The following is a 10,686-nucleotide window of genomic DNA, read 5'->3' on the forward strand; positions in this document are numbered from 1 at the left end:
TTTCAGGTGTGAAATACAAATCATGTTTTTATGATTTTTTTTTTTTGTAAATCCTTGCGCTTTTTACACTTTGTTTTTGTAAACTGAAGTTTCTTATTAAAAAAACAAAACCACAATTCCACCGAGTCACATCGTTATTCCGCACGCTTTAATGAAACAGGGAGGCGGCAGTACAGCGGCAAATCCCACGCACGCGGAGACTTCACGGAAACTCTTCCCGGGGCACCTGGGGCGCTGCGCGGGTGGATTCTCCCTCCCGTCCTCTCCCGCCGGGAGCGGGGCGCTGGGGGGCTGCTCCGCGGGCGGCTCCCGCCGCGAGCCGCGCTTCTCGCCGAGCTCTGCAACGAGAGGCAGGGCGGGCGGGATGCCGGTCGCGGCGGCTCCCGCTCCCCAGCTCGGCCCCCGGCTCTCCCGCCGCGGGACTCACCGGGCGCTACGCGCTGGGCTGCGGCGCCATCAGGTCGATGTCCGTCAGGTTGCGGGCCACCCACACGCCGGCGGCGAAGAGCCCCAGGTTCACGAGCAGGTTCCTGCGGGAGGCGGCGCTGAGGCGGCGGCGGAGGCCGCGCCCCCCGGCACCGGTGGCGGTGCCGCTCCCGCCCCGTTACCGGTGCCGCTCCCACCTGCGGAAGTCGCTGCGGTCGGTGGCGAAGCGCAGCGCGCTCCGCAGCCACCCGCGCGGCCCCTGCGGCGGCGCCGACACCGGCGCCCCTGCCGCCGCCGCCATGTCGCCTCGCGCCGCCACGTCACTTCCGCCGCGCGGAGGGGTAGGCAGGGCGCGCGTGCGCAGTGGGGTCCCGCTCCCCGGCGCCCGCCCCAGGCGCATGCGCGCTCGCCCCGCGTGGCCTCGTGCAGCGCGGCGCATGCGCAGCGCCCTCGTGCAAGGGGCGCGGGCGGGGGGGGCGCGGGGGGCGGCGCCTCGTGCAAGGCCCTGGTGCAACAGCCTCGTGCAGCGGCCTCGTGCAATATGGCCGTGCACCGCCCTGGTGCCAGGCCCCCGTGCAGTGATTGCGTGCAGCGTCCTCGTGCAATGCCCTTGTGCATTGTCCTCGTGCAGCACTGTTGTGCAACGTCCTCGTGCAGCGTCCTCGTGCAATACTGTCACCGATCACCCTGGTGCCAGGTCCTCGTGCAGCGGCCTCGTGCAATATGGCCATGCATCACCGTGGTGCCAGGCCCTCGTGCAGCATCCTCGTGCAGCGTCCTCGTGCAATGCCCTTGTGCGTCGTCCTCGTGCAGCATTGTTGTGCAACGTCCTCGTGCAGTGGCGTAGGGAAATGCCCTTGTGCAGTGCCCTTGTGCAATACTGTCACGCATCACCCTGGTGCAAGGCCCTCGTGCAACACCTTCATGCAATGCCCTTGTGCAGCATTCTTGTGCAAGGCCCCCATGCTGTCCTGCACCACCGTGGTTCAAGGCCCTCGTGCAACGCCCTGGTGCGTGTTGCACATCGAGGAGGGCACGTTTGGTAAGGGAGGGAGCTCCCTGTGCTGCAGCAAGCCCCAGGAGTGAGAGGCGCTGGGGGCGGCTGCACCCCCTCTCAACAACGACCCCGGGCGCGGCGGTAGCTACAGGCTGCGCTCGGTTGTACCGGGCTCCAGAACAGTCCTGTTGCACAAGCTCACTCCGCTAACTGCAGCCCGTTCTGCGAATTACAGCCTGTTTGTCACACCGCTGCGGGTCCGGCTGCGTGTGCGGCGGTCACTCGAGCTCACGGACAGCGGGATTTACTCAAATACAACAAATACAACAAATACAACAAATACAACAAATACAACAAGGTGTCGAGTGCCCGCTCAGGGATTTCTCTCTCTCAGCGTGGGGTCCGTGGCCAGCTCCAGTGTTCAGTCACCCAAGAAGACGGGAGAGGACCCTCAACCTCAAGGAGCCTCCACAGGTGGGTCCCAGCCTGAGGGGAGATCTGGCTGCTTCCCTGCGGAGCCGCGCTCCGGCCGGGAAGCCCTGGGCTGGTTTGGTGCCCTAGTCGAGGGGGAGGCGGTCGCTGTCCGGAGGGGAATGTTCCTCGGCGCAACGTGCTGAGAAACCCTCTCGTTAACGGCTCCGTGCGAGTGCCCTGTCCCGACCCGCTGCCAGGAGAGGTTTCCATAGGATCCCAGGAGGCGTCAAATGCCGAACGACCTTGAAAGCTCTGTGCTCATGGCGAGGAGTAACCGCGATGGACGGGGAGGGAGAAGGGAGCAAGGAGAAGCTCCCGAGCGGTGCAACCAGGGCAGGTGCCAGCACCGCCAGTCCCGCTACGGTTCCCTGGCTCCACCTGGGCGCAGGCAAGCGGCTCTTGAGGAAGGGTGTCCAGGGAAAAGGAAGAGGAAGGAGGCGCGCCAAGGGATGCACACGCGGCCCTTTTACTGTCCCTGTTCTCCAGGAATGCACCCGCTTCCCGCAGGTGCCTGTTGTTTGTGCCGTGTGCTCAAACTCCTCACCCGGCTCCCGCCCCTGGGGCTTGGTGGGCATGGCCGGAGCATCCCAGTTGTCCGTGTTCCCGGCACGGGATGCCGAGGCCAGGAGGGCACAATGGAGCAGCCGCGAGCCGTGGCCGGAGCGGGGAGGGCTGTGCCGGAGCCAGGGCGCGCGGCCGTGCCGGGCCGTGTCTGCCGGAGCGGTTCCCGTGCCGGCCGCAGCCCCCGCGCTCCTCCCTTATCTCCCATGTGCTTCCCCGGCCGCCTTATCTCGCGCCGCCCGCCAAGGCCGCGCGGTGCCCGTGGGGCGCCGCCGGGGAAGGGCAGCCGCGGGCCGGGCTGCGGGCACCGAGCGGGAGCCGCTGGCGGACGGAGCGGCCCCCCGGCAGCGACGCCCCGGCCGTCACCCCCTTCCCGGGAGCCGGCCCTGCGGCTCCCCCTGGCCATCCCGAGATGTTTCCCAGGAATGCCGGCTGGAGACGCTTCCCACGGCTCCCTGGAGAGGTGGGGGCAGCTCTGGCGCCTCGCGGCCCCCCGGGGCCACGTTCACCCCGCGCCGGTCGCTCTCCGCAGCACCGGCCGCGCTGGGGTTCCCCCCCGCCGCCCCACGGCCCCCGGCCCGCGCGGAGCCCCCCGCCCTGGGACTGGGAACGCCGGAGCGCCGGGATCGGCTGGCGGCCGGTAAGCCAGGATGAGCCGGGAGCAGCGATGGGAGCAGCATCCGGGGGCGCCCCCATGTCCCCCCTGTGGTGACTTTTCCTTGCAGCACGCTCCGTGGGATGCAGGTTGTTCTCCCGGCCCTGAGGAGGAGGACGGGCGCTGGGCGCCGCCGGCCACTCCCTGGCGCTGGAGCGAGGAGGAGGCTGCTCCCGGCGACGGATGGAGCCCGGTACGGGGAGCGGAGGGGATGCGAGTCCCGGGAAAGCGTTGGAGCAATTCCCTGTCCGTGCCACTCAACCGCTGCCCCCGGCAGGAGCTGCCGCCGCTCATGTCCCTTTCCTGTTCCTCCTGGCCCGAATTCCCTGATTTCCCCGTGGAGGAGCTGCCTCCTGCCTGGCCGCCCGCCCCAGGGTAGGAGCAGACAGACCCCGGCTCGGGCAGGTCCCACCTGCAGCCTCCTCGCGCTGCAGGACGCAGCAATGGAGATGCTGATCCCATCCCATTCCCTGCGCGAGCCCCTCCAGCCTCCCTTTCCCTGCCGAGCTGCCTGTCCATCCCACAGGAATCAGGAAGGCTGCTGGGATGGTCCCTGGCGCAGGGGCTGCCGCCAGGGCCCTGGCTGGAAGCGCTGCCGCCTCCCGCAGCTCCGCCCGCGGGACACGTTTGCTCCCTGCCGCCGTCCCCCGCGTCCCCGCGTGCCCAGAGGTTGGTGTTGGCACCCGGCAGCGGCCCCGGCAGGGATTTGGGGGACTGAGAAGGACTCGGCCATTGAGGCAGAGGTTTTGTCCCGTTGCACCTTCCTCCATCCACGAGTGGTTCCCGGAGGCCCTGGCACAGGGTGGAGGCTATTCCGGAGCGGGACACACACGTGCTGCAGCTCGGCACCGCCGGGCCTGGCATTATTGCAGTGCCAGGTACCCCCTGGCATTACTGCTCCGGTTCTGCTCCGCAGGGAGGCCGCCGTCTGCCGGTGCCTGGGCTCCCAGCCCCAGGCTGAGCGCGCTGGGCGGCCGAGACAAGAGCCGGGCGGATGCCGCGGGCGCGGAGCAGCCGGTGAGCCTGCGGATGGCGGGCACAGCGCGCCCGGCACGGCGCCGCCAGCCCCTCACCGCTGCCCTTCCCGCAGGACCCGCCGTGGCGGGAGCATCCCGAGGGGCCAGGGAGCAGCGCGCGGGAGAGCCCGGGTGCCGCTGCCGGCACCGTGCCAGCCGTGGCGGAGCGGGAGCGCACGGCGGAGAAGGAATGCATGGTGGAGTGGGAGCGCACAGCGGGCGCAGAGCCGGTGTGTGCGGGAACGCTTTGCCCCTTGGACTCCCCAGCTGCTCCCGGTTTCCCGGGATCTCAGCAGCCCGTGTGTCCCCCGCAGTGCCCGGCAGCCACAGGTGAGCGGGACCCCGCGGCTTCGGGAATGGAGGCCGCCCCAGCGCGGAGCGTTTGCGGCGGGAAGGAGGAGGATCCGGAGCGGGTAGGGGCCGACGCTCCCCTGACGCCGCCGGGCAAAGGCAGCTCCGTGCCGGCGCCCACGTCCCTGCGCTCGCACCAGCCCCTGCAGGTCCCACGGGAAGAGGCTGCAGAGCCACAGGACGTGCTCGGACAGGGTGGCTCCGATGTCCGTCCCGTGCCCGCGTCCTCGCCTGGCACCGGGGAACTTCATCCCCCCGGAGAGCCGGTAGGGACCCGGCTCCTTCCCACCGATGCCTGTGCTGCCCTGCGGTGCGTCCCGGGCTCTGCTTCTGCCCCTCGTGCTCCAGTGTCCCCAGGAGCCACCACCGGACCCGGCCCAGCAAAACATGATCCCAGCCAGCCTGGGAACATCTTTTCTTTCCCGCCTTTCCTCTCATGGAATTACGTGTCTGGAATTGGCCTGGATGTGGAGCCAATGGCTGCCCCGGCACCAGCCACTTGGGAAGATGCCAATAACTTGGAGGCACTTGGAGAAAGGCCAAGGCTGGGGAATGTGCTGGAGCGTGAAACCCCTCGGGACGCCCGCTCTAACGAGCGGCACGAGGCCTAACGAGCCCCTGGCGGGGAGAGCAGCCGTGGCCGGGCTTGGGATGATGGCAGAGGGATGGATGCAGCTCCGGGTGCAGGGGGGCAATCCTGGGCACCCCTCCCGCTTGCGAGCACGCCGCTCTCCCGCATCCCGCAGGCTGTGCCCGAGCGGGACCGCCGCTCCGCCGCCGTGCTGGCCAGGAAGGAGCAGCTGGAGCTGGTGAGTGGCGGGCGCGCGGGGGGCGGCGGGGCGGCGCGGGCACGGACACGGCCGGGCGCTGCCACCCGCAGTCCTACCAGCGCTGCAGCCTGGCCTGCGCCATGGTGGCCGCGATGCTGCTGTGGCACCAGCCCTGCATGGAGGCGGCGCTGGCGGCGGCGCTGCGGGCCACGCTGCGCCGGGCGCGCGGCCACCACCTGCGCCAGCTCGAGAGCTTCATCGAGAGCTACGACGCGGCGGGCGGCGCGAGCCCCCCGGCCGCCGGGATGAGCCCGGCCCCGGGCTCTCCCGCCGTGCAGGGCTGGTCCGGAGAGCGGCCGCACGGAGCCGTCATCTGCTCTCCCCGCCCGCGCACGGAGCAGCCGAGCCCCCGCTTGGGATTAGATAGTCTTTAATAAAAACAGAGCCAGTGTGAGCTGGGCGTGGTCCCTGCTCCGCTGCTGCGTGCGGGCTGGCGGTCCCGTCCCATCCCGTCCCATCCCGTCCCATCCCGTCCCATCCCGCAGCCGGTGCCTGCCCGCGGCTCCGGCCGCGCTGGCGGGACGGGGAGCAACGGGCTGGACTCGTTTGCTCCCGCAGCCGGCTGGCGGCCGAGCTTTCACTGGGGCTGGTGCCAGCGCTGCGCGCCTGTGCTCGTGGTCCAGGCCGCCGGCGCGGGGCCGCCTTCATCCCGCAGCGCTTCCCGCTGTGGGAGCGGGTGCACGGATCCGGCCCCGGCCGTCGGCTGCCGGCTCCCAGGCTGGCTTTACCTGTTCCTAATTGCGGGAGCGGCCGGCAGGAATTGCCGGCTGCGCGCGGCCGGCTCAGGCGTCCCGCTGGCTTCTCCCTCCCGCCACGGGGCCGCTTCCGAGGTGCCCTGGGGCCAGCCGGTGGCACGGGCCGGGCTGGGGGGGCCGCTGTCCCCACGCTAGGACACGCTGCAGTGGCGGCTGCTGCCCCGCAGCTTCGCCGGGCGCCCCCCGGGCCGCCCCGTGCACTCTGTGCCCAACGAGCCCGTGCCGGGCTTGGGGATGGGCTTCCCGAAGAAGAAACCCTCCTCTCCCGAGTCCGAGTCTGAGGAGGAAGAGCAGGTTGGGCACCAGGAGTCTTCCTCTTCCGTGCCGTCCTGCAGCTCGGCGTCCTCCGGCCTCAGGCTGCAGCAGGACGGGGATGGGACACCCATGTCCCCGTCACCCTGCGCTGTCCTCGGGCCAGGGCTCCCTGCAGCCGGGTGCCCCTCCGTGCGCGAGGCATCCCTGCTCCTCTCCCAGCTGTCCGTGCCCCGGAAGGCGGGATGCACCGGGGCCAGTCCTGGCAGCAGCTCTGCCTCTGCGGGAAGGACAGCGAAGGGATGAGGGAGGGATGGATGTCCCAGCCATGTCACTCCTTTATCCCCCCGTCCCTCTGCTCTCCCTCCCATCCCTCTCTCCATCCCTCCATCCTTCCCCCCTTCCCGCCCTCTCTCATGCCATCCCTCCCTCCATCCATACCAGCCCCCGGCCCGTGCTGCCTGCACCCCGCGGGCGTCGCGTCGGGGGACGGCGCCGAGGCGAAGGCCGAGTCGGAGGAGTCGGAGGCGCCATCGGTGCCGTCGGCGGCGGCGCGCGGGCGGCTGCAGGCATCGGAGCAGAAGAGGCGGCCGCGGCGCGCGGTGAGCGGGCGCCCGCGCAGCGGCGCGCGGCAGCGGCTGCAGCAGAAGCAGGCGGCGCGCGCGTGCCAGCGCAGCCCCTCGTGCGTCGCCTCCTCGCTGTCCGCGCCTGCGGGGCCGGCGCCGGTGAGGGCTCTGCACCCGCGGCGCCCGCCCCGCGGCTCCCGCCGCCCCCTCGGCACCCACCGATGGGCTCCCCGCACGCCTGGCACGGCTCCGCGTAGAGGCTCTCGTAGCAGCGGGCGCAGTGGGGCCGGCCGCTCGCCAGCACGTAGCGCTGCCCGCGCAGCGGCGCCTCGCACTCCAGGCAGCAGAAGTGCTCGGGGTGCCAGCGGCGGCCCTCCGCCTCCACGCACTCCTCCAGGAAGATGAGCTGCAACAGGGGGACGGGCGCGGGGGTAGCGAGCAGCCACGGAGCATCCTCCCCATCACGCCCATCGCCGCCACCTCGGGCCGCGTGGAGCCCCCCGTGCCGTGTGCCCACCTGGTCGCAGGAGGCGCAGCGGGGCCGGAAAAGCTCGGCATGGTGCCGCCCGCAGTAGATCCTACCATCCTGCTGGAAGTAGATGAGATCCACGAGGGGCTGGTGGCAGAAGTGGCAGCAGAAGCAGGACGGGTGCCAGAGCTGGCCGCCCAGGCGGGAGGCCGAGACGCCCGGGTCCCCTTGGTTCAGCCGGCGGCCGCACTGCAGAGCCGAAGGGCACGGACGGGGCTGTGGGGCTGCACGGGGCCGGTCGCGCCCCTGGGCAGCATTTGCAGCGGGGTCCGTCTCACCTGCTTGCAGGGACACCCGTGACAGGGGCCCGGCACGGGGCACGCCAGCCCCTGCCCCAGCGCCTCGCGCCGCCGCCGCGCGCTGAACGCCTGCAGCTGCCGCCTCTCCTCCTCCGCCAAGCCGGGGCAGTAGCGCTCCTGGGGGCACGGGCACAGCGTGAGGGGCCGCCGCGCGCCCCGGCAGGCGCCGCGCTCCCCGCCACGGCGCCCCTTACATCGCAGTCCTGCGGGGGCAGCTGCTGCAGCAGCGCCCTGGCGCGGAGCCGGCTGCGGTCGGCGGACGGGCACGCGGGCACCTGCGCGGCACACGCGGGAGACAGAAGCACAAGGGGGACGTGGCAGGGGACGGAGCGGCCGGCGCCAGGGCGTCCGTGTGGCCCTGGCGCCGGGAGCTGCGTCCCGGGATGCTCCAGCAGGGCGCTGGGGGTGCCCACCTCGGCCGGCGGCTCCGGATACTCCTCCAGGGCGCAGCCGGAGTCGCTGTCGGACGAGGCCGGCGGGAGGCCGGTGGCAGTGCCGCACGCGGGCGCCTCGTCGCGCTGGGGCCATGCGGGGCTCGGCGGGGACATGGGCTGCAGAGAGAGGCGACAGGGCTTGGAGCATCCCGGGAGGGGGTCCGTTCCCAGGACATGCGGCATCCCAGCACAGATCCTGCTCCGTCTGCAGCATCCCTCCGTCATCCCGGGGGCATTCCCAGGATGAGTGCAGCCAGGACCGTCCTTGAGTCTCTCTGCTCAGTGCAGGGGAAGTTGGGCGAGGGGATCCCCAGTTCCCGTGTCCAGCTGGAACGGGTCCCGGTTGGAAGCGCTGCCGGCCATCGAGCTCCCACAGCGGGAGATTTTCGCTGGCTCCCTGCAGCCCCTTGCTGGCCCGGTTAATCCCGGCTTTGGCGGCCTGTCTCCAAGCGGTGCCGTGGGAGGAGATGGAGGTCTAGCCCAATGCAGTGGAAAATGCTGGATTCCCCCGGGGCTGCTATTGTTCAGCGCAGAGCGGCTGTTCCTGCCCGGCAGCCGGCTCGCCCGGCGCCTCCACCTTCCCTGCCTAATGGCTGCAAACCGGCCCCTTCCCTCGGCCCCGCGCCGCGCGCTTCCTTCCTCCCAGCGCTTTCCAAAACAAAGGCGGGATGGGATCCGGCAGCTCCTGGGGAGCCCTGGACACCGGCCTGGTGCCAGCCGCGCTCGGCCCTGCGGGGTGTCCTGGAATGCAGCCCGCGGCCCCGTCCCGTCCCGCGGCCCCGGACCTTGTGTCCCCACGCTCCGTTTGGGGCCCTTTGCAGCAGGAGCGGCGGCGGCGGCAGCTCAGGTTTCCCCGCTGCACCTGCGTCAATGATTAACTCTGCAAATTGGTAACTCAGCGGGACCAAACAAAAAGGGCTGCGTGCCCTGCGCTCAGGGTCCTGCAGTGGGTGCCAGGGCCAGTGCTTGCCGGGCTCCCGGTGCTTGCCGGGCTCCGAGGCCAGTCGTGTTTTGCTCCTCAACAGGGGCAAATCCAGAGCCCAAAGCAGCTCCGTGGCCTGTGGCTCGTGTGGGACCGGCTGCAGGTGGGAGCTGCATCCCTGGAGATGCCAAAGCGGAGCTTCCCTGGGATGGGAGGTGCTGCCTGGCTTGGTTTACGAAGCCTCTGAGCCGCACGGGGCTAGTCCAGCTCTCTCCTAACTAGCTCCCCGGGATGCTGCATGGTGCTACCCATGGCTGGCTTATCCCCCAGTCCTGAGGCATTCGCAGTGGGATCCTGCTTGGAGAAAGGAGCATCCCTGATTCCAGCGGGGTTCTGGGGGTGCCAGGAGGAGCCGCCGGGGTAACTGGGAGAGCGGGAGCAGTGCGGGCCAGGCCACGCACAGAGCCTGGCCCGGCTTGATGCGATTACAGCGGCCGGCAGCCGTCTGGGCTGCAGCGGCTCCCTGTAATTAGCAGCAGACGGTGACAGCGGGAAGCGCCTCCCATGCTAAGGAGCCGGGCAGCTCCGACAGGTCGGGCGCCTCCGCTCCCCGTCCCTGTCCCGCCGCGCTCGGACCCTCGCGGCATCTGCGAAGGGCCAGGGGGTGTCCATGGGCTGCTCCCAGCACTGCCCTGCTTCCTGGGATTTGTTTCCCGCTTGGAGTGTGTTTCCCACGGTGGTTATGGCCCTTTCCATGGTGGTTCCCGGGGTCAGAGGGGCCGAGCTCACCAGGATGGGGTCTCGGTGGCTCCCATTCCCTTCCTCCCCTGCACGGTCGCACTATTCCCTTGTCCTGCAGCCACCATTCCCAGTCCCATTCACACACAGCCCGGCTCCCCGCATGCATTGGAGCTGATCCCTGTCCCTGCCACAGCCCCTGTTTTGCCGGAGCCACCTCTCCATTGCATGAGACCCAGGTTTTGGTACATTTAGCAGCAGCACCAAACCCTCCACAGCTCCATGACCACCAGGGAAATGCAATTGCTCATTGGCAAGGCCAAATCCCATCCCAAATCCCCCAACAATGCTGGCAGCTTTTGGCATGGATCTGTGTAGACAACACCTCACCCACACGGCAAGCTGCTCTCGCTGCAGGTCCTGTCAACACAGCTGCACCAAGGGGGCTCCGGGAGAAGGATGCAGCCGGTCTGGGCACATCTCTCCCTGGGGGGCAGAGGTGCGGAGCCGGAGCGGCTCATTCCCCCTGGGAGCAGCCCGGCCAGGTCCCCCAGGAAGCTGCTGCAGCTCATCCCGCCGCATCTCCGCACTGGGACGCGGGACCTGCGGGGCCGCCGAGGCACCCAAGGGATCCGCAGCCACCTGCCCGCACCGGGCCGCCCGCCGCAGCCCCGCGCTGCCACCCGTGCTGCTGCTGCTGCTGCTGCTGGCGGCAGCGGTTCATTCGGGCACCAAATCCCTCCCGAAATTCACCTCTTCCCCATCGCGTTTGCAGCAACCCCACCAGATGGGATCTCCCGGCTCCTTCCCAGCCTTTCCCGCTCCACGCAGCTCCACTCCAGATTCACCTACCTGCGCCGCCGCGGCCGCCCGCTCCGCTC

General features: G+C 70.1%; 2 protein-coding genes and 1 long non-coding RNA gene across 3 annotated transcripts in view; 1 reads left to right on the forward strand and 2 right to left on the reverse strand.

Annotated features, from left to right (window-relative positions):
* Positions 1-126: 126 nt before the first annotated feature.
* TOMM6 (translocase of outer mitochondrial membrane 6) lies at positions 127-727 on the reverse strand. Its single transcript, XM_026053084.1, has 3 exons — positions 624-727; positions 428-530; positions 127-338 (listed from the first exon to the last, which is right to left on the reverse strand). The coding sequence occupies exons 1-2, from the start codon at positions 725-727 to the stop codon at positions 434-436; spliced, it is 201 nt and encodes a 66-aa protein (XP_025908869.1). The 3' UTR covers positions 127-338; positions 428-433.
* Positions 728-3,047: 2,320 nt separating this feature from the next.
* Positions 3,048-3,687, forward strand: LOC112959202. The gene is made up of 3 exons (XR_003251582.1): positions 3,048-3,098; positions 3,184-3,306; positions 3,640-3,687. It is a non-coding gene; the product is annotated as an uncharacterized LOC112959202 (long non-coding RNA).
* Positions 3,688-6,196: 2,509 nt separating this feature from the next.
* PRICKLE4 (prickle planar cell polarity protein 4) overlaps positions 6,197-10,686 on the reverse strand; it is an 8,093-nt gene continuing 3,603 nt past the window's right edge. Inside the window, exons 2-8 of the mRNA XM_026053085.1 lie at positions 8,125-8,262; positions 7,906-7,986; positions 7,691-7,828; positions 7,401-7,601; positions 7,103-7,289; positions 6,759-7,025; positions 6,197-6,597 (exon numbers count right to left, since the gene is read on the reverse strand). Coding sequence (XP_025908870.1) covers positions 6,197-6,597; positions 6,759-7,025; positions 7,103-7,289; positions 7,401-7,601; positions 7,691-7,828; positions 7,906-7,986; positions 8,125-8,262 — 1,413 coding nt within the window. The remainder of the gene's footprint in view (positions 6,598-6,758; positions 7,026-7,102; positions 7,290-7,400; positions 7,602-7,690; positions 7,829-7,905; positions 7,987-8,124; positions 8,263-10,686) is intronic.

The sequence above is a fragment of the Nothoprocta perdicaria genome, unplaced genomic scaffold, assembly GCF_003342845.1.
Source record: "Nothoprocta perdicaria isolate Ctin4 unplaced genomic scaffold, notPer1 scaffold_97, whole genome shotgun sequence".
Classification (NCBI taxonomy): domain Eukaryota; kingdom Metazoa; phylum Chordata; class Aves; order Tinamiformes; family Tinamidae; genus Nothoprocta; species Nothoprocta perdicaria.